Below are 22,958 nucleotides of genomic sequence, written 5' to 3' on the forward strand. Positions count from 1 at the left end.
TTTCCTTCTTGCAGTCATCTTTTGTTTGTGGTTTGCAAAGATGACCTTTTGTTTCTGGCTTGCAAAGATGATCTTTTGTTTCTGGCTTGCAAAGATGATCTTTTGTTTCTGGCTTGCAAAGATGATCTTTTGTTTCTGGCTTGCAAAGATAACCTCTTTTTACTAGCTTGCACAGATAACCTTTTGATAGGGGATGGCAAAGATCACTTTTTGTTACTGGCTTCCAAAGATCACTTTTTGTTTCTGGCTTCCAAAGATCACTTTTTGTTTCTGTCTTGCAAAAATCACCTTTTGTTTCTGGCTTCCAAAAATCACCTTTTGTTCCTGGGTAACAAATATCATCTCTTGTTTCTGGCTTGCAAAGATCACCTTATGGTTTGGGCATGCAAATATTACCTCTTGATACTGGTTGGCAAAGATCACCTATTTTTATGATTTACAACATCATCTTTTTGTTTTAAAAGATTAAAAGATTATCTTTTATTTATCACCTCTTGTTACAGGCATGCCAAAATCACATTTTGTTTCTGGCCAACAAAGATCTACTTTTGTTTCCTGTATTCGTAGAATACCTTTTGATTCCTGTGTCAATATATACACTCATCTTAATTTTCCACTGTATATTTTGCAGTATAAGATATCATTATTCCTAAGGATACATGATGAGAATGACAACCAAATTCGAGTGAATTTACTTATTTAATGGCATAAAATTTTGTCTAGACTATTATAATTACCCCAGACCATTACTAAACCAGAACTGTATTATCAGAAAAACAGTACCAATTATGGTTTTATATAGCAAAATATGTACTGCTCTTAAATCAAAGAGTTCTGACATAAACTTAGGTAATCTATAATTAAAAAAAAAATCACATCCTTACTAAGACTGATTTTCAAACTTATAATAATCATTTATAACTTTTATGTAAGTAAAATCTGTAAGTAAAATCAGACATCAAAATGTTAATATTTGATATACAGGTCTTGGTAATCCAGTTTAATGAGGTGTTAGCTGATACTCAAAGATGGTACCATCCATTTCTTAGAAAAAAATTGATAAAAAGAAATAATTTTGTATGCAGTTGTAATTTTAGTTTAGAAATTATAATGTGGTTGCACTCGTATAAAGACATCATCAATAACTTTGCTGATGTCATTTGCTTCCACCATAGAAACTCTAAATTACATAACAATAAGAAAATCAAGTATGGAAGTTATTGCTAACATGTTTATACTATCAAATAAATATTACTTGGTGAGAGTTAAAGGTACTGTGTACTTTTCACTAAATTTGATATGAATGTAAAACTCAAAATAGCAGTAATATTATTTTGCTTAAAAAATCATCAGATAAATAAAAGACAGCAGACTCAAATAGATACACTATCAGATCAAGTTAGATAATGGTATCAATGTGACAAACTATGCCGGAAATGATCTCAGACATTTATCTAAACTATCCTGGAAATGATCTCAGACATTTATCTAAACTATCCCGGAAATGATCTCAGACATTTATCTTGAACTCAGTCGACGAAATGTGAGATGAAGATTACCTTTGGTAGGAGATTGTGGACTAGGTTCGTTGGCAATCATACCACATCTTATTCTTATTTTTTTCATTTCACATAATATCAATGTAAATCACTTAGTACAAAAAATCTGAACTTGAAATCAATAAACTCAAAGTAATTCCAGCTACAAATGTGGGTAAAAGAGACCAAGATCAGATTGAAATACAGATCTTCAAACTTTCTGGATCTTCTGGTTATAGTCATAATGATACCCAGCTTACAGAAGCTAGTATTTAATCTGCTGTACTATGTTACAAGTGTTTACCTGTTGTACTATGTTACAAGTGTTTACCTGTTGTACTATGTTACAAGTGTTTATCTGCTGTACTATGTTACAAGTGTTTATCTGTTGTACTATGTAACAAGTGTTTATCTGTTGTACTATGTTACAAGTGTTTATCTGTTGTACTGTGTTACAAGTGTTTATCTGTTGTACAATGTTATAAGTGTTTATCTGTTGAACTATGTTACAAGTGTTAATCTGTTGTAATATGATCCAAGTGTTTATCTGTTGTACTATGTTCCAAGTGTTAATCTGTTGTAATATGATCCAAGTGTTTATCTGCTGTACTATGTTACAAGTGTTTATCTGTTGTACTATGTTACAAGTGTTTATCTGTTGTACTATGTTACAAGATTTATCTGTTATACTATGTTACAAGATTTATCTGTTGTACTATGTAACAAGTGTTTATCTGTTGTCCAATGTTACAAGTGTTTATCTGTTGTACTATGTTACAAGATTTATCTGTGGTACTATGTTCCAAGTGTTTATCTGTTGTACTATGTTACACAATTTAGCTGTTGTACTATGTTACAAGTGTTTATCTGTTGTACAATGTTATAAGTGTTTAACTGTTGTACCATGTTATAAGTGTTAATCTGTTATACTATGTTACAAGTGTTTATCTGCTGTACTATGTTACAAGTGTTTATCTGTTGTACTATGTTACAAGTGTTTATCTGTTGTACTATATTACAAGTGTTTATCTGTTGTACTACGTTACAAATGTTTAACTGTTGTACTATGTAACAAGTGTTTATCTGTTGTACTATGTTACAAGTGTTTATCTGTTGTACTATGTTACAAGTGTTTATCTGTTGTACTATATTACAAGTGTTTATCTGTTGTACTATGTTACAAGTGTTTATCTGTTGTACTATGTTACAAGTGTTTATCTGTTGTACTACGTTACAAATGTTTAACTGTTGTACTATGTAACAAGTGTTTATCTGTTGTACTATGTTACAAGTGTTTAACTGTTGTACTATGTTACAAGTGTTTAACTGTTGTATTATATTACAAGTGTTTATCTGTTGTACTATGTTACAAGTGTTTATCTGTTGTACTATGTTACAAGTGTTTATCTGTTGTACTACGTTACAAATGTTTAACTGTTGTGCCATGTTACAAGTGTTTATCTGTTGTACTATGTTACAAGTGTTTAACTGTTGTACTATGTTACAAGTGTTTAACTGTTGTATTATATTACAAGTGTTTATCTGTTGTACTATGTAACAAGTGTTTATCTGTTGTACTATGTAACAAGTGTTTAACTGTTGTACTGTGTTACAAGTGTTTATCTGTTGTAGTATGATACCATTGTTTATCTGTTGTAATATGTTACAAGTGTTTATCTGTTGTACTATGTTATAAGTGTTTATCTGTTGAACTATGTTACAAGATTTATCTGTTGTACCATGTTACAAGTTTTTATCTGTTGTACAATGTTATAAGTGTTTATCTATTGAACTATGTTACAAGATTTATCTGTTGTACTATGTTCCAAGTGTTAATCTGTTGTACTATGATCAATGTGTTTATCTGTTGTACTATGCTACAAGTGTTTATCTGTTGTACTATGTTCCAACTGTTAATCTGATGTACTATGTTACAAGTGTGTATCTGTTGTACTGTGATACCATTGTTTATCTGTTGTACTATGACCAAAGTGTTTTACCTGTTGTACTATGTTACAAGTGTTTATCTGCTGTACTATGTTACAAGTGTTTATCTGTTGTACTATGACCAAAGTGTTTTACCTGTTGTACTATGTTACAAGTGTTTATCTGCTGTACTATGTTACAAGTGTGTATCTGTTGTACTGTGATACCATTGTTTATCTGTTGTACTATGTTACAAGTTTTTATCTGCTGTACTATAATCCAAGTGTTTATTTGTTGTACTATGTTACAAGTATTATGATACAAGTGTTTATCTGTTGTACTATGAAACAAGTGTTTTATAAGTTGTACATTATGTTGCACTAAGACAAAAGTCAACTATCTGCTATAGAAACAACATGATTAGGATAAATTCTACACTGGCCATTTAATGTTGTACTATAATCTATCAGTTCAACCTGCAATTACCCTGCTGTCAACACAATATATCCCCACATATAATCTTGTCACTTACATCACACCTTAATATACATCAAACATGCAAGCAATGTCTTAATGTCATTTTTCTCTGATAGATACACTGAAATCAATATTTTTTGTGTTAAAAAATTTACTTGGTCTAAAAGAGTTTTTTATCATTAAAAATATTACTATTATGAATACTGGGTATGTACTTTGATTTCAAATTACCAAAATCACAAGCATTAGTTGTATGCATGCAGCATTCATGTTTTGAATACATGTGGGGATTACAGTAATTGAAACTGCACAGAATGTGCAACCATTCCTACATCTAATTTGATTGCAGGATGATCACAGTTTGAATGTAGGATTGTAGTGGATTGATTACAAAATGAACATTTTTACTGCAGGATGATCACAATTCAATTGTAGGATGATTATGGTTTCAATGCAGGATGAGCTATGTGATTGCAGGATTATCAGGGTTGACTGCAGGATGAGCAGGGGATGACATCACTGCAGGATGATCAGGGTTTGGTGAGATAATTATGATTTCATTGCAGAATGAGCTATTTGATTCCAGGACGATCAGGGTTTGACTGCAGGATGATCAGGTTTTAATTGCAGGATGGTCAGGGTTTAACTGCAAGATGATCATGGGTTGATTGCAGGATGATCAGGGTTGACTGCAGGATGATCAAGGTTGACTGCAGGATGATCATGGTTGATCATGGATGATCAGGGTTTGGTGAGATAATTATGATTTCATTGCAGAATGAGCTATTTGATTCCAGGACGATCAGGGGTTGACTGCAGGATGATCAGGTTTTGATTGCAGGATGGTCAGGGTTTAACTGCAAGATGATCATGGGTTGACTGCAGGATGATCAGGGTTGACTGTAGGATGATCAGGGTTGATTGCAGGATGATCAGGTGTTGACTGTAGGATGATCAGGGTTGACTGCAGAATGATCATGGTTGACTGTAGGATGATCATGGGTTGACTGCAGGATGATCAGGGTTGACTGCAGGATAATCAGGGGTTGACTGTAGGATGATCATGGGTTGACTGCAGGATGATCATGGTTGACTGCCGGATGATCATGGTTGACTGCAGGATGATCAGGGGTTGACTGTAGGATGATCAGGGTTGACTGCAGGATGACCAGGGGTTGATTGTAGGATGATCATAGGTTTACTGCAGGATAATCAGGGGTTGACTGTAGGGTGATCAGGGGTTGACTGCAGGATGATCATGGTTGACTGCAAGATGATCAGGGGTTGACTGCAGGATGATCAGGGTTGATTGCAGAATGATCAGGGTTGACAGCAGAATGATCAGGGTTTGGTGGATGATTATGATTTCATTGAGGGATGAGCTATTTGATTGCAGGATGAATAGGGTTTTATTGCAGGATTGTCACGGTTTGACTACAGGATGATCAGGGTTGACTGCAGGATGATCAGGGTTTTACTGCAGAATGATCAGGAATTTGCTGCAGGATGACCAGGGGACGACTGCACGATGGTCAGGGTTGGACTGCAGGATGATCAGGGTTCACTGCAGGATGATCAGGGGTTCACTGCAGGATGATCATGGTTGATTGCAGGGTGATCATGGTTGACTGCAGGATGACCAGGGTTGCCTGCAGGATGATCAGGGTTTGGTTGGATGATAATGATTTCATTGAGGGATGAGCTATGTGATTGCAGGATGATCAGGGTTTTATTGCAAGATGGTCAGGGTTTGACTGCAGGATGGTCAGAGGTTGACTGCAGGATGGTCAGGGTTAACTGCAGGATGATTAGGGTTGACTGCAGGATGGTCAGGGGTTGACTGCAGGATGGTCAGGGGTTGACTGCAGGATGATTAGGGTTGACTGCAGGATGGTCAGGGTTTGACTGCAGGATGATTAGGGTTGATTGCAGGATGATAATGGTTGACTGCAGGATGATCAGGGGTTGACTGCAGGATGATTAGGGTTGACTGCAGGATGGTCAGGGTTTGACTGCAGGATGATTAGGGTTGATTGCAGGATGGTCAGAGGTTGACTGCAGGATGGTCAGGGTTTGACTACAGGATGATTAGGGTTGACTGCAGGATGGTCAGGGGTTGACTGCAGGATGGTCAGGGTTTGACTGCAGGATGATTAGGGTTGACTGCAGGATGGTCAGGGTTTGACTGCAGGATGATTAGGGTTGATTGCAGGATGATAATGGTTGACTGCAGGATGATCAGGGTTGACAGCAGGATGATCAGGGTTTACAGCAGGATGATCAGGGTTGACTGCAGGATGATCAGGGGTTGACTGCAGGATGATCAGGGTTTGGTTGGATGATTATGATTTCATTAAGGGATGAGCTATTTAATTGCAGGATGATCAGGGTTTTATTGCAGGATGGTCAGGGTTTGACTGCAGGATGATCAGGGTTGACTGCAGGATGAGCAAGGTTTGACTGCAGAATGATCAGGGGTTGGCTGCAGGTTGATCAGGGTTGACTGCAGGATGATCAGGGGTTGACTGCAGGATGATCAGGGTTGACTGCAGGATAATCAGGGGTTGACTGCAGGATAATCAGGGGTTGACTGCAGGAGGATCAGGGTTGACTGCAGGGTGATCAGGGTTGACTGCAGGATGAGCAGGGGATGACTGCAGGATGATCAGGGTTCACTGTAGGATAATCAGGGGTTGACTGCAGGAGGTTCAGGGTTGACTGTAGGATGATCAAGGTTTGATTCCAGAATGATCAGAGGTTGACTGCAGGTTGATCTGACAGGGTTGACTGCAGGATGATCAAGGGTTGACTGCAGGATGATCAGGGTTCACTGCAGGATAATTAGGGGTCGACTGCAGGATGATCAGGGGTTGACTGTAGGATGATCAGGGTTGACTGCAGGATGATCAGTGTTGACTGTAGGATGATCAGTGGTTGACTGTAGGATGATCAGGGTTCACTGCAGGATAATCAGGGGTTGACTGCAGGAGGATCAGGGTTGACTGCAGAATGATCAGGGGTTGACTGCAGGATGATCAGGGTTTGGTTGGATGATTATTATTTCATTGAGGGATGAGCTATTTGATTGCAGAATAATCAGGGTTTTATATATTGAGGATATTAGATTTTGACTGCAGGATGATCAAGGTTTGATTGCAGGTTGATCAGGGGTTGACTGCAGGATGATCAAGGTTTGATTGCAGGATGATCAGGGTTCACTGCAGGATAATCAGGGGTTGACTGCAGGATGATCAGGGTTGACTGTAGGATGATCAGGGGTTGACTGTGGGATGATCAGGGTTGACTGCAGGATGATCAGTGTTGACTGCATGATGATCAGTGGTTGACTGCAGGATGATCAGGGTTCACTGCAGGATAATCAGGGGTTGACTGCAGGAGGATCAGGGTTGACTGCAGGATGATCAGGGGTTGACTGTAGGATGATCAGGGTTTGGTTGGATGATTATAATTTCATTGAGGGATGAGCTGTTTGATTGCAGAATTTAAAAAAAAATGCTTGGAGCATTAAAAATAATAAACAGAGAGTCCACCATGTTTCATATGTTTTTTCTGTACAAAGATCTTAAAAACTTATAAAATTCTTTTATAAATGTAGGCTTGCAGTGGCAGATCCCGGGGTTAAAAGGCCCCCTTTTTTGTAGGACGATCAATGCATTTGAATGGGGACATATAGCTGGACCCCCCTTTTTGTCCTGAGTTGGGACACCCCCTTTTTAAAATGGCTGCATCCGCCCCTGTCTTGAGAGTACTTACAATGCAGTTTTCAAATTATAGCTTAAATATTTTCAATTTTATAAACGATTTCAAAATTGATTGATCTGCACTGATTTTGTATATGTCCGAGACAATGGTGATATCAACCTTTGATTTATTTGATTAAAATCTTGCAAGAATTGTACACGTTTGAGCACTTATAATACATTTTCCATATAATTATTCTCCAAAGGGCATAACTCTTGGAAAAATAATTTCATTTTTTAACATGTCCAAGAAATTGGTGATATAAATGTTCGAAAATTTCATAAAAAAAATCTTGCAAGAATTCACAGTACTTGTGAGGGAGCTATCGAAACTGCCGAGGGATGTGGTATTTTTTTCTCTCTCACGTTTTCATTTCAGTTTAACAAAATATCTTCATGCATTATGTATTTTGCAGGTTTATGTTTAAAATAAGTATCATCCCTTTTTTAAACAAAGGAAGGAAAACCTGTTTCTGAATCATTCTTAAATCATAAATAAAATTTCTTTAGACAATAATTTGGATTTTCTAAACAATAATTTGGATTTTCTAAAATGTGTCAAGTAATGTTGTTGATATTGCCATACCAGAGATGTTCTGTTTCTTTGGTAATTAAGTTATCTACAAATAACAGATTTCCCTTGTCAATAATTCTGGATGAAATTTATTTTTATACAATAATAAAACACATTATAGGGACCAATATAAAAATGTAGGATTCCTTTTATGTTCTAGTTAGAAGCTTCAATAAATCTGAAGTCCTAAGAGAATATAATTTTATCTTCAAATATTCTGGTTATAAATTCGTGTAAAATCAAGTGTGGGATCATGATGGATTCAGTAGAACAATAACATTTTCCTCCAATTAATCTTATAATTATTTTTTCTGTCTGAGAAATAAGTCATTTAGCCTTAAGATATGTATCTGCTTCTCTAAAAAAAAAAGAAATGGACAGATACAGTTGGTATTTTATATTTAGACCTATTAAAATGTTTTTATCCTTGACTCAAGATTATTTAAGATTATCCTTAAGTTGTTTTTGTTTTTGTTTTGATTTGATTATTAGGTTGCTGACTCAAAAAAGTTTTTTTAATCCTTTTACAAATAAATAGATTACTTAATTATTATTTGATTTACGTTTAGTAGCAAATATTCCATGTATGTTTGAAATGAGAACAAAATAAATACATTTTTATAGGTCTTGTAATATGAGTGACAACCATGATATATCATGTATATACAGACCCTGTAAAGAGTTGTTGCAATTGTTCTTAATGTGCAAAGAGTGTGGCACTCTCTAGTCTCTCTTTACACAAGAGACTTGGTGTGTTTGCCAATAAGACAACTAAAATTCACTAGAGCCCACATGATGTGGATGTGGGTACCGCATGACTTTAACAATGAACAAAACATTGGTTTATTTTTTAGGTAATCTATAGGTTCAATTCTGTTTGGGAGATTACATTTTTAGTTTTTTTGTCCTTGGGTCTAATCTCTTAACAATCAAGTTGAAATGTCATGGGGGACATTTTTCCTGAAAATAAACCACTCTCTAGAATTTATAATTTTACAGTTAATAATACTGGGAATTCATTTATTTTCGTGGATATCAAATTTCGAGGATTGCCCAAAACTAGCATATACGTGGATATTTGATTACATGGTTTTGACAATCTCTGTATACAAAGCCTATTGAAAATATGTTATTTGGTGTACATTTGAATTCGTAGTTCACCTGTAACAACGAAACCAATGGAAATTGGTATCCAACGAATAATAATGAATCTACAGTACTGCAGTTCATCAGGAAATATAAGCTAAATAAGATCCACAACTTTGTTCACCAAGTAACATGCACATTTTCAATGTTTTTACATACTTTAAAGATCCTGAGATAACAAATGTATGTCAAATCAGACTACCTGTATGAGGAGTTCAATAGATAAAACAGTAATTGTGTGTTTTCAACATCAGCCTGCCCTTCCACTTTTAATATTTCTATCTTTGATTTGGACTCTGAAACAAGTCCAAATCAAAAGAGATGTAGGGTATGCACACAGGCATGTACATTCATATGAAGAAATAGAGGTACATTTTTTTAGAAACACATACCTATGAATTTACATCAAAGAGGCAGCAGTGATTGATAATAGATGCTTGATCAACATCAAGGGGCAAATATGTTCAACATTACAAACACAGTAAAAACATAGATATTTAACTCCAAAGACATGCATTGTTCCTGACTTTGAACAGGAAATTTTATATGTGGTAAGGTTACATTTTTTTTAGCACTTTACCCTCCTTATTTGAAAAAGCAACTTTGCAGTTCAGAAAAAGCGCTCAATTCTATGACACTTACAAAAAAACATTATATTTCTTTTTTATTATTCACAAAATCTGAACAAAGGGAATATAGTTTAAATTCCTTTTATTTTAGTCTCTCATGGCCTGTTGACATGCACAATATATTTCACAGATCAATTCTATGTGAGTGTGTGAGGTTCACTGAATCATCATTTTAAATCATGATCACAGAATCCATAAATGACAGACTAATTTCCATGTAACAAAATAATTCCATCCAATATCAATGTTAAAACTAATCTTACCACAAAGTAATATCCTCTTTCTTCAAGACAATAATTCACAGAGATACAATTTTTCAGTTTTTAGAATTTAATCAGAACTAAATAAAGCCTGGGAATACATAAAACAGTAACTTCTCATTTTTAACATTCAGTGCAGAGAAAATGATCATGAAAACTAATGATCTTCACAAAGATGTTTCCAACTCACATATTCAATTTTTCAAAAGTTTATAAGCCTCTCAGCAACTTCTTCATAGGCAAATTATATCAAAAACAAACCCTTTATTTTTCAACATATTACAAAAAAAAAAATGAGTCTCAATAACTATGCTGACAAAATAGTTTTATAAAAGGTAGGACATGGCTATGAGTGACAAAATTTCCAAGGGACATTACTCCTACAATAGTAATAGATCAGTGCTGATTCAAAACTTGTCAGACATTGATAATATAAACCTTTGATATAAATTTCATAAAATCTTATTAACTATAGTATAGGCTTCAGAGGCCTAACAATACAACATCATTCATTATTTCCAAAGGGACATAACTCAATTCAAAATAGTTGATTGGCACTGATATTTAAAGTTGTATGAGAAATTGTTTGTTCAAATATTGGATGTAAATTCCAGAAAATAAAGCAATAACTATATGCATTTACATTGTAGGAAGACATGATCTTGTGCAATGACCAAAAACAAACTATACAGGCTTCAAATAACAAAATAACAAAAATACTAAACTCCAAGGAAAGTTCAAAACAGAAAGTCCCAATATCAAAAGACAAAATCAATAAATAGCTCAAACACATCAAAAGAATGGATAACAACTGTCATATTCCTGACTTGGTGCAGGCATTTTCTTATGTAGAAAATGTTGTAGATTGGAGAATTGAATCATCATGAAAAATCAGAAACTCATTGATTGAACAACAGCAGTAAAACTATAACTTTTATCAATAAGATAATAAGTTACGTAATGTAAAGTATATTCACTATTGGAATTTTTTAAAAGAAAGAATAAGATAATTATTATTTAGCCAAGTACCATAGACAGATCTGAAGTACAATTCCTAAATTTATAAGCTAATAAACAAAAGTCTTGTAAAAATGGTTGCAACACCCCTTTCTATTAAATTCTGGGATGTAAAATGACAATTCTGACAATAAATCTCTATAATTGTCATCCAGCTATATATTTTCACCAATTTGCTTCTTTATCCCTGCAGTAAAAATTTAAAGAAATGAAAACATTGGGTTTTTTTTTAAAGAGAGTGAAAAATTAAAAAAAAAGTTGTCCATGCCTACCTGTTTTCTGATGTCATTTTCTGATCTACACACCATATCTCCAGAAGGCAGGCTACAGTCCGTTACAGTTAAAACAAACTGGGGGCAACTTTCCTCGTGAAGTGGCTTCACAGAAATTGTTTTCACATTACCTTGTGAATTCATTGTAAAATATAAATCAAGATTCACTTCAATGTCAATTTACAGAATAAATGTATAATCCTTTTAATATTATCATGCAATCAGGTGATTAAGACACATTAGGTTTTATTGAGAGATTCTGTTCCACAGACACAGATGAAGAATGCTTTGTTTCTAATTAAAATCCAGTTAAACAACACAGGTTTACTGTACTTATTTCAAGTCATTTCTCCAAAAGTAAGAATCGAGATTTAAACTGTTTAAAGTTCAATGCACCAATTAAACCATCGGTAATGAAATCTGATCACCAATCTTACAACACCTATCCAAATATAATTGTGTTTGTTTGATGACAAGGACAACTGCACCTGCATGTGCAGAACAGCAATTAAAAAAATTCTACAAAGAAGAATTAAGATAATCCTTTTAAAATAATTATATCACAAACATTAGACAATGAGTAATAAAATAATCTGGCAATCATCTAATCAATTTAGCGCATTAAATTTCGAGTTTGACCTTCCATGTTATTTAATCCAAAGAATACATTTAATGGTCAATATCTACAAATGATGTTGACGAAGTCAAACAATAGAAGTAAAACAAATACAGAGTCAAAATCCGTTTTCCATTATCCAAATTTAAATCGGTTCTCAATGACAAATTATCCATAAAGGTTTTGGTGTGGTGACCATCATGCCATTGGTCACAAGGGTATTGTTATAAATCCGTTCAATACTTATATATATATTTACACAATCAAAAGTATTAAATTAAGAACTTGTCTACGCCACAATTTATGCAATTGACCTTGTATATAATTCCCTCTTGTTGGTCAGTTAAATAATTAAGTTATGGATCTCCAATACACAGATTAACACAAATTATTTACATGTATATATTTGTCCAAAGACATCAAAGTTAGAGTTTATATCGTTAAATATATATAAATCGTTACACTTTAAAAGGTAGCCAAAATCAAAGTAGAAAATAATCCTCTTAAGAATGGCCGATATTTTTTCTAACAATATCACATTATGTCCACTGTTGACTGATATGAATGAGATGTTTCTCTCACCTGTAAACAATTAAGTCATTATTTTCTCTCATGAGGTGTAGGTAATGGTGACATTTTTATACATAAATATCATAAAATGTGAGAAGGTTTTAACATATAGCCATTCTACATGTAGAAATGCTGTAATATAGCATGTTGTTATCAAAGCTAAGCAAGGTAAATCCAACCTTGAGTAAAGCTGTTAATTTGTTTATTTAGGTAAATCCACTTGACATAAAATAGCAGCAGCAAAATGGATGGTCATGTTTTTAAGATTCCATAATTCAACAAATGTTAAACCAGTTCTAATTCAAAATTGCTATCAATAAAATAAATGCATGATCAAATTTGATGACTGTTTTATTTTGTTTATTTCTAAAAATTCTTAGATGGAATTAGTCAATATGAGGAAATAGTGAGAAATCACCACTAATGGTACATTAAGAAAAGATATACTCAAGAAATATAGATTATCCATCAGAGGCAGGCACTTATATAGAAATTTTTAAAAGGGGGGTTCCTACAGGAAATTGGTGAGACAATTTTTTTTAATGATTTCAACACGATCATTTTTCTTTAATTTGCAAAGGAATTGGAAGGGGAATAAATGATATGTCATCCTATGCTGTTTTAACAGACTCTGTATCTCTTAGTAGTTATAAAAATGTCAATTATATTCTCTGACATTCTCTGTTCAGGTAGAAAACAGTCTTCATATATCAATATTATTTAATATATCAAGACTAGTGAAAGATCATTATTAAGTGGGCACAGGACGTTTGCGCTTTTTTACCTGTAAAACGATAGGACATTTGCGCTTCAAATACTATGGACATTTGCGCTTTTAATTTTGATTCACCTGTATTAAATTGACCAGACATTTGCGCTTTTTACCCATAGTCGACTACCTGTAATCTTAATGAGAAGTAAATCATTACGTAAATAAATTTAACTTATATTTGTCATTAGTTAGTTCACATTTACACAGTGAACATGGATTTTAAAGTTATAGTGACTAGTAAAGAAAAAAAATGAATATGTCTTGATGGACTTTTATATCGTTTCGAACAAACCCTAAAAATTGGAGACCTTTCAAGGAGATGTACCGTTGAAAAGGAGAAACTCGATCATTTATTTGAGATGTGGGCTAAGTACCAATCAGGACAGTTAACAAGAGCAAAATTTGTTCACTCATTGGGCTTCAAATATCAAGCTAAAACTGACCTGTAATTGTTATGACAGTACTTGATTTTATTTCTTAAGAATGTTTACTTTTAGCTGTACATAAACTTTTAAACATATATCAACAATGTGCTATGACATGAAGGTGCTATGATTTTTAAACTTTTAACCATAAAGAATGACTTTAACTCTGCCAGGTCAAACCTGCCAGTCCCAAGCCCGGATAAAGGAGGAGGGAAGTTATAGATATATATAAAAGAAAGCGCAAATGTCCTATGTAAAAAGCGCAAATGTCCATTTTTAAAAAGCGCAAAAGTCCTATGTTTTGAAGCGCAAGTGTCCACCAAAAAAAGCGCAAATGTCCTATGAAAAAGCGCAAACATCCCGTGCCGTATTAAGTAGAGATAGCAATTAGCATTTCCAAAATAATTATTAAAACCATCATTACTTATATAATAGAAGATGTTGTTTGATTGTTAATGACACAACTCTCCAAAAGAAAGATCACACAACACTCCAACAGAGACCAAATAACACAGAAATTTACAACTATAGTTCACTGTCCATCCATCTTATTTTCATATTTTAAAACGATTTGGCAACCTCAAAATACGGATTTTTTATTCTGGTGTTTTGTGTTGTTAGGTTTCTGTACTTTCTTCAATGTCATGACCCATTTGGAACTCAGACAAAAAAGAATGAAATATAATTTCAGCAGGAATTTCATAGTTATGGCCTGAAATAAAATATAGAATAGTGGATTATTACTGCCTAGAACCTGTGTGGGGAGTAATGGCATGAAATAAAATATAGAATAGTGGATTATTACTGCCTAGAACTTGGGGTGGGGTTTTGCATGGTTACCATTTTATTTGCACTCAATCAGTGAACCAAAAAAGCATTTAAACTGGATATATCAGAGAGTGACTTTGCTCATGCTATAATGTCATATAAGCAACAGTTTCCATTTACAGATGAAAGATATTTTTTTTCTTTATTTTTCGTCTTCACTGCATAAAAATGTATTCTCAATTTTATTTTATTAGTTGACACTTTAAGCTTTTCACCTCAAGGCTGTTTAAAAAAAATTGGAAATGCTGCTAACAATTTAACTAAGATGTATATATCAAATACACTAACCAAATAATTATTACTTTGTAAAATGTTTTCGTTGTAGATTGTCAGGAACAGTAATAAAAAGCATCAGCAGTCAGAGAATTAAATATCTTTATTACTCCATAAAAATCAATTCTTCCACTAAAAAAAAAAAAACATTTTAAAGTAGAAAAGTTTTCACTGAAGAATTTAAGTCCATGAAATTTCTTTCCAATTTTTTTTTTTTTATGATTTGTAGAATTTGAAAGGTAATAAATATTTCAGTTTTGGGATAATTCAATGCCATTTAAATTTTATCAAAAAGAATTATATCAAAAGTTGCACTCCATATAAAAAGAAGATGTGTTATGATTGCCATTGAGACAACACTCAACAATAGACCAAATGACACAGAAATGACCAATGTAAGGTCACTGTATGGCCTTCGACAATGACAAAGGCCAAAATGCATAGTCAGCATGTCATTCTGTGTTTTTTTATTTATGTTTGATATGAACAGATATTTTGCTTTTCAACTGGTCACCTACAAACCTCTTAAAGAGTTGTAGTGTAATGGGTTCTATAATGGTCAGAAAACTAGCCACTCTTCCTGCAGAATACAAATAAGAAATTTTATTCCAATTGAAGGAACTATATAAAGAGTACATTATAACAATTAATTACAGTGACACATATTACATAACTGATTGAAGAATGACAGATAATTTGTTAACCACATACATGTACATGTAAATCTATACATATTACCCAACACAAAACATGACATTTAGTGACCAAATTCCTATTGGAAATAGCTACAAGGTAAAAACCCTCACCTCATTGAAAGTTACAGATGGCCCATAGCACCAGTAGGAGCAGAACTTTTTGCAAATTGACAATCAGCCAACAACTGTATATATACAGGTACATTGTTTACGGTTTATATTTCTACAATCACCCAACAACCCATCCTTATTTTCCCTATTCCCCTTTCTTTCTTTTTCCTACATACATGTATACATGTACCTAAGATTGTTAAGATATTTAACTTGATCCTGCAACCTTTCTACTATACTTATACAGGCGTACAGTTAACACAAAGGGATATATGTATACAGTACTAGACATATATCATCTTCTGGTATCCTGCTTCTGTTGTGAGCAAACAGTTATGTTATTTTAATGTTTACATCAGTTAAATTTGGGGGTCCTCATTACGGTCCACGTTTTAAGTAATGCTGAAATCTTTCAAAAATAAACTCAACTATTGGGATGGAAAAAAACATGTACAAAATTAATTGCAGAATAATGTACTTGGCTTGAAAAAGTAGTAATGGCCTGCTGAAGCTTGCATTATACCTGTTTCTTAGCCTCGTACAAATACAGCTGATATTTTACACACTAAACAGTTATTGTCTATATATCTACACTTAATTTCTTCAATGTTCATATCACTAGCCAAGGAAGTACATTCTTTCAAATGTGAAAATGTCAGATAAATATGGCAAGAAAAGCATCTCTTATTCATTTCATAATATAAAGCATTGTTTTTACTCTAGACTGCAGCATATCAAGTTTTACAAGATTAGAAAGCATTACTTCTAGTGTCACCATAAATGTCAACACTCCTTTAAAACAAAAGAGTATCTTTAAAGATATACTATTGATAGTTGTAAAAAAGGCCATTGATTCTTATTAAAAACACGTACATAAGAAGACATAAAATACATTTGTCAGGATCAGGTGTACAGGAAAATTCTGTATAAAATCTAGAAATATCCGTATTATTTAGCTACTTAGAAATTTAGTCAATATTATTCAATCCATGCCACAAGAAAGGGTCTGCTGTATTTATCATTTTTTACATTTTGACAAAATATTGCGCTCATCTGTTTTATCATGTTCCATTTCTACAAACACAAACACAATCAATCTTTATACAACACATTAGTATAGACTTTCAGTATCTCTTCTGCCTTCTAAATGCGAAATTTTTAAAAGCTTAACAAAATTAATAAACACCAACACCTCTGCAAGATCAGAATGCCTTTTAGCCATATCTATTTATCTGCAGTTGAATCGATAAAAATCTAGGATTATATTATAATGGCTTAAAAATTCACAAAACAGCCATGCAGATATAAGCATGTTAAATTTTAATGTTTAGAAAGACCTTTAATAAGTAAAGAAACATGAGACATTTAGTTGCATTAGTCTAATAGATTTGACAAAAGAAATGACTTTTTTATCACTTTTTTGCTAAAGTTAAAGAGAATTTTTTAATGGAATAATCAAAGATTTCAGGAAGATCAGATGTTATGACTTAAACACAGGCAATGCTTTACTGTATATTTTACTGATGCTTTAATTTAAAACAGATAACCTGTCTGGCAAAATTTTCAGTTGTAAAAAAGCTCTAATTTTTTTTATAATTAGGCTTAAACCTAAATATAAACAGAAAAGGAGGGATGTGAAGCCATTAGTTTAAAATATAAAAAAAATTATTACGTGACCACAATAAATATCAATTTACTCCAGAAAAGTTCAATATGTTAAAATTTAATTTGTCAAGGGCATACTAAAATCTAAATACAGAATCAATTTTAAAGACTGAAAGAAAAAATTAACGATACATTTAATCATAATAAAATTTCTTTATTTCTTGTGTATTTCAGACTACACTAGATGCTATCTAATTAACCATTTAGATGATCATAAGACCAATATAAATAAACAGACTAGCACATGCATTCATCATGTTCATATGATGACATTTTTTTTAAGGTGTGTTTGATTTCGTATCAAAGATATAAAATATCTGTAAATCATTGTTACATCTGTATAAGATTGATGTTTAGTGAATCAAATCAGTCAATGAAATGGTTCTACCTGGTGGCTACCTTGTTATACTTTTCAATGTTTTTAAATAAGGTAACATGCTGAACATTATCTTTGACAAAATTGAACCAGACCGGTTGCCAAAAGCAAAATATTGTTTTAAATTTCCTCCTTTATAAATGTTTGAAACAAAAGAAAATTATATTCTATTTCTTAGCTTAATTTAATGCCTCCTCAAAGCTAAAATGTTGAATTTAAATTTTGAATTCTTGATAGAACTGCATGTACTGGTTAATTTAATAAGACATTTAATCAATGCATACATATTGCCTTTTTTTCAATTATCAAATTGATGCAACCACATAACATGTTTTAAGATATAGGATGCTAAAAATTGAACCAGATTGTATTTTAAACAAAGATACAAGGCTTACAATTCAGCTAGTAAGACTGACACACCATATATTTAAAAATTTATATTTGAACAGCTATGTATGCTGAAAAAATATCTAAGTTCCTTATTTTGAAAAAAATGATGTTTGCGGGGTCGCTTTGTGTGCAATCTTACCGTGAAGTTTTTCTTGAATTTTAAACTGCAGAAGATGTTGATCACAATAGATCAGTAAATTGTACTTTGCTTGTTAAAAGTTATCTGGCTGATAAACTGATTGAATGTGGTACTTACTGGAATTTACCATATGAGATGACCTTGCGTCTAACATATCTTTTTGACATGTTAATTTCTCAGTAAGATGTTAATTTCTGACAAATGTGAACCTTAAAGTGATATCTGAATTTTGTCTTCCCTTATAAATTTAGATCAATTAGTAAAAGATACAATTTGTTTTAAAAAAAGAATGTAGACCACATCATTTATATGAGCAAAAAATCAGCCTGTTTTGATACTTTAGATCTACCAAATAGTATTAGTGACTGCTCAAGTCTTATTTTTACCACTGTAAAGGGTCAACTACCCACACAGCTTATGTTCAAAATAATTGTCGATGGACTGAATAAAAAGAAAGTTTTTCTCACTTCATTATTTTGTCTTGAAAAAATCTGGATTCAATGACAGATTCAGACCTCAAATAAATTTATATTAACAAAAAGCTTGTGAAATGGGAGACAACTCAAAATTATTTTATATGGGATTTACTTTTATACTTCATTGAAGTAAAAGTCTATTTTAGAAAATATCTTCCAAAATTAATTGTTTTTCAGAAATTATAAACAACTTTTCAAAACAATGAAATCAATACATGTACTAGAAACCTTTTGTCAATTAAAAAAAATCTAAACGCTTTAATGAATGCTAAATGGAAACTCTATACTGTAAGCATGTTATAATTCTAATGAATTTATAAAACATTCAAGTTTTATTAAAAACTATGAAATGACATAAAGTTCAATTATGCAAAGATGATAATTGTCTATTCTTTTGTAGAACTTCAAAAAAATAGTTCTTAAACATTTGTTCTGCATCATTCTAATTCAAAAATTGAGGAGATGTGGTTAAGAATTACCAATGCTAAAATTATCCACCAGAGTTCAAATAACAAAGATATAGGCAATTATGAGTCACTGTTCAACCTTTAACAATGAGAAAAACCCAACAGTATTGTCAGCTGTACAAGCCGTTACATGAAAATTGTGAAACAATTTAAAAGAGAAATCTAAATTAATGGCATTATCTATTTCATTTCAATACTATTAAAGAAAAACAAACATGACAGACACGAACAAACTACTGCATTACAAGCTCCTGACTTAAACCAAGCACAATAAAATGAGCAGAGTTAGTTCAACCCTCTCTAAAAATTAGGTGCAAATAGCTCAACTATAAAGATTAGAATGAAGCAAAAAAAAAAAAAATAACATAAAAACAACAGACACAAAACACTTATATAAGAGTACTTGCAGTTACTAAAAGCTTGTTCAAAGTAATACTAATAAAAAATAATATTATCCCAGACTTAAGTATCAATCAGTACACATCCAAAGGATTTATTGTAAAGATGTCATAAACAATTAGAGAAACTCATGACATTGTACAGTGCCAAAATATAAGTAAACAGTATCGACAGTATATAGGATCATGATAACTCATTACTGTAGTGTACATATATAGCAATACATATTTAGTTGTGTTTTAACTTTTCAAAAACAAAATCAATGAATGTTAAAACAAAACAAAAGTATATATTTTTTCATATTTTACCAGTATTACACTTGGAATAGAAACGAATAGTTGTTATGTTCCTGGGGCAAAAATCTGGTGCATATTCAGGGAAAAAAACCTTGACTTTGTTTTTAAACTGATATTAGACAGAATAACCATGAGAAAAACAGTAACCATGAACTAAATGTTAATTCAGATGTCTGTGTAATCAAAGTAATCAAGCATCTGAAAGAATAGATTAATTTGCTAAAACTGGGGCTATGCAACAGCACAAAGGCAATAACAACAGCATAAAAGCTTCCTTAAAAAAAAGACATCTAGAGATCAAAATAGAGTCTACAACAATAGACAGATGTCCATTCATTATATGTCATGCTATAAATTGCCAGGAGTCTATAAAAGTTGTGAATGAAATAACAGAAACTGTCATGATATGTCATCAACCAAACCACATAATAGTAACCTATGATAAAATACAATGAATGACCAGGTTAACTGTGGTCACTAAAAGAGTCACACCATTACAATGGTATCACATTTATGTTTTCTTTCCTTTGGTTTTTTATTGAAATATGTATAAAAAAACTGAACAACCAACTAGATAAGATATAAGTCCTAAGTATGGTCTTAATCAATGAGCTCAATTGAATCATCCTGGGATAAAGGGATAGTAGCTACGATTTTGACAAAATTATGAACAAGTTTTAAAGCTGCTAAAATCAAAGATATGTACTAAATATAAGCAATAAGATTGCTAAAATGTTTTAATAAACTACAGAAGTGTTAAATAATTGATAATTCATATCGTGTTGTGTGCCTATTCACCTCATTAATTATGCATCGGGTTTACTTCCCGAACTTTGCCGACATAGCGAGTGAGCTAACCAAGATATATATAGATACGAACACGTGCTTTTTGTTTTCTTACATATTTGATAATTACTCTTTATTAAACGTACATATTTGACGCCATTTATCAAATTATGTAAATAAAAAATATAATAAATACCGGCATATTATTCCAACCCAAGATTCTCCAACAATGGCGATATTATACACGTGTTATTACATTTGTATGACCAAACCATCCCGATAATGTATACACGTGTTTGTGTGTTAAATCGGGGCCTCCATGAAGGATACACTTGAAGAATAATACTAAAGTTTAGGAAGTTGATTTCTAATTTCTTCTAAGGTGGGAGATTACTGCCCGTAAATTTATAAACATATTTTTGACAATTATGAACACGTTGAGATTTTTTTTCATGTGATCTGGAAAATTTAAGAAATGTAAACATTACGCAAACCGTCGGCTACTTCTGTTTGACTTTGCCTGCGTCGCAGGTGTTTTGAGTGATTTTATTGACCGATCTCATCGACGCTTTTCAGTATTTTTAATTTACAATAACTTGTCTGCACCTCTTTTTTGTTTCTTTTCTCGCTGAAACTGTAAATTCGCGTACCATTTCCGCGATAACATTCCCCTGTTCGACCATTTTCCCTTCGAGGCACAATGTGCGATTGCGCATTGGGAACTGAAGAGTAAAGGTCATATGAATAAGGGTTGGGCTTGACATCGAATTATTATCTATAGACAATAAATAAATGTAGGTGTTAAACGTTAAAAAGCTTCTAAATGCTTAATGGAACGTAACCAGTAATTGTTTTAATCATAATTATTTTACTTTTTGGACAAAATCCGGCATATAGATTAAAAAAGTAATTTTAATGAAAATCGTAGCTACTATCCGTTTAAGACAAGTAGTAAATATACATATAAAAGACACCAACAAGGTTTAGCAAGTAGTGAATGTATCCAAAAGTGACCAACAAAGTTTAACAAGTATTGAATAAATCTAAAAGTGACCAACAAATATCTGTCATCAAACTCCTCGTGATATTGTTTTCTTTATTACACCTCCATTTTAGGCACACTTAAATACAAATTCCATTATGATTTACCCAAAAATATTTTTTAATCGGACTAGAACAAATGCAAAGGTTTAAAATATCACCATTTATGAAATCCCCCACTTCTATATGACTAAGAGCTCATATATTCTACAACAACAATTAGTCAACAACTACAAATTTCCTCTTTTCATCTATGTATATTATATAAATTAATGCTGGTACATTTTTTGTATAATTTTATAAGGAGTAAGTCAACCCACTACATTTTCCCACATAAGTCAGGTTATTAGTATAGTTTTTACTTTATATTCTCTAATAAGACTACCCATAGAGGCCCTTTTTAAGGACAAGAACAAATGAACAAACAGTACAACAGAACTGTTAGGTTTTACTAGTTATGTTGACAAGAGAAAAAAGACAGGAAATTTAGACTGCAACTGTTAAATAGGCTATGCAACACGACCTAAAGACACCTCACGAATTATGTTGCTAGTGTTCTACAATGTTTATAATTCATACAACTCCATTTTATAATTCATACAACTCCATTTTATAATTCATACAACTCTATGAATTTCTTAAAATACTCCCAATGTTTGCTGCTGAAATCCAATTATTCAAAACTAACTATATAAGTGGTCAACTTTACTACAACATTGTAAATGTAATAACATTATAATACTTGTAGACAACTTTATCTAAATGATTAACAAATGACTTACAACTACAGTATTGAACTGTCAGTCACGATTTGTTTTTCTGAAGGTCATCTCAAAGTCAAGCTTTATTATAATTTTGCATATATGAATGAACTTATTGCATGTTATCTTGAAGAAATGTTTGTACATGTATTTCAAATACTTCAATCAATTATTTATAATAAATAACATTTTAATTATAAGTTACAAGCTACAATGTGAATAATTTAAGTATGTTTTTTCTATGTTTTTTTGTTTTTAAACATTTACAAGAA

General features: G+C 32.3%; 1 protein-coding gene across 2 annotated transcripts in view; it reads right to left on the bottom strand.

Annotated features, from left to right (window-relative positions):
- LOC143064776 (5'-AMP-activated protein kinase subunit gamma-1-like) overlaps positions 1-22,958 on the bottom strand; it is a 183,001-nt gene that overhangs the window by 154,729 nt on the left and 5,314 nt on the right. Inside the window, exon 1 of one of the 2 annotated variants that reach the window (XM_076237867.1) lies at positions 11,601-11,964. The exons of the other annotated variant lie outside the window; for it this stretch is intronic. Within the exon in view, the coding sequence (XP_076093982.1) occupies positions 11,601-11,744 (144 nt within the window). The 5' untranslated portion in view covers positions 11,745-11,964. Of the gene's footprint in view, positions 1-11,600; positions 11,965-22,958 lie in introns of those variants that run through there. 2 annotated transcript variants of the gene reach the window in all.

Source organism: Mytilus galloprovincialis, chromosome 2 (genome assembly GCF_965363235.1).
Source record: "Mytilus galloprovincialis chromosome 2, xbMytGall1.hap1.1, whole genome shotgun sequence".
NCBI classification, from domain to species: domain Eukaryota; kingdom Metazoa; phylum Mollusca; class Bivalvia; order Mytilida; family Mytilidae; genus Mytilus; species Mytilus galloprovincialis.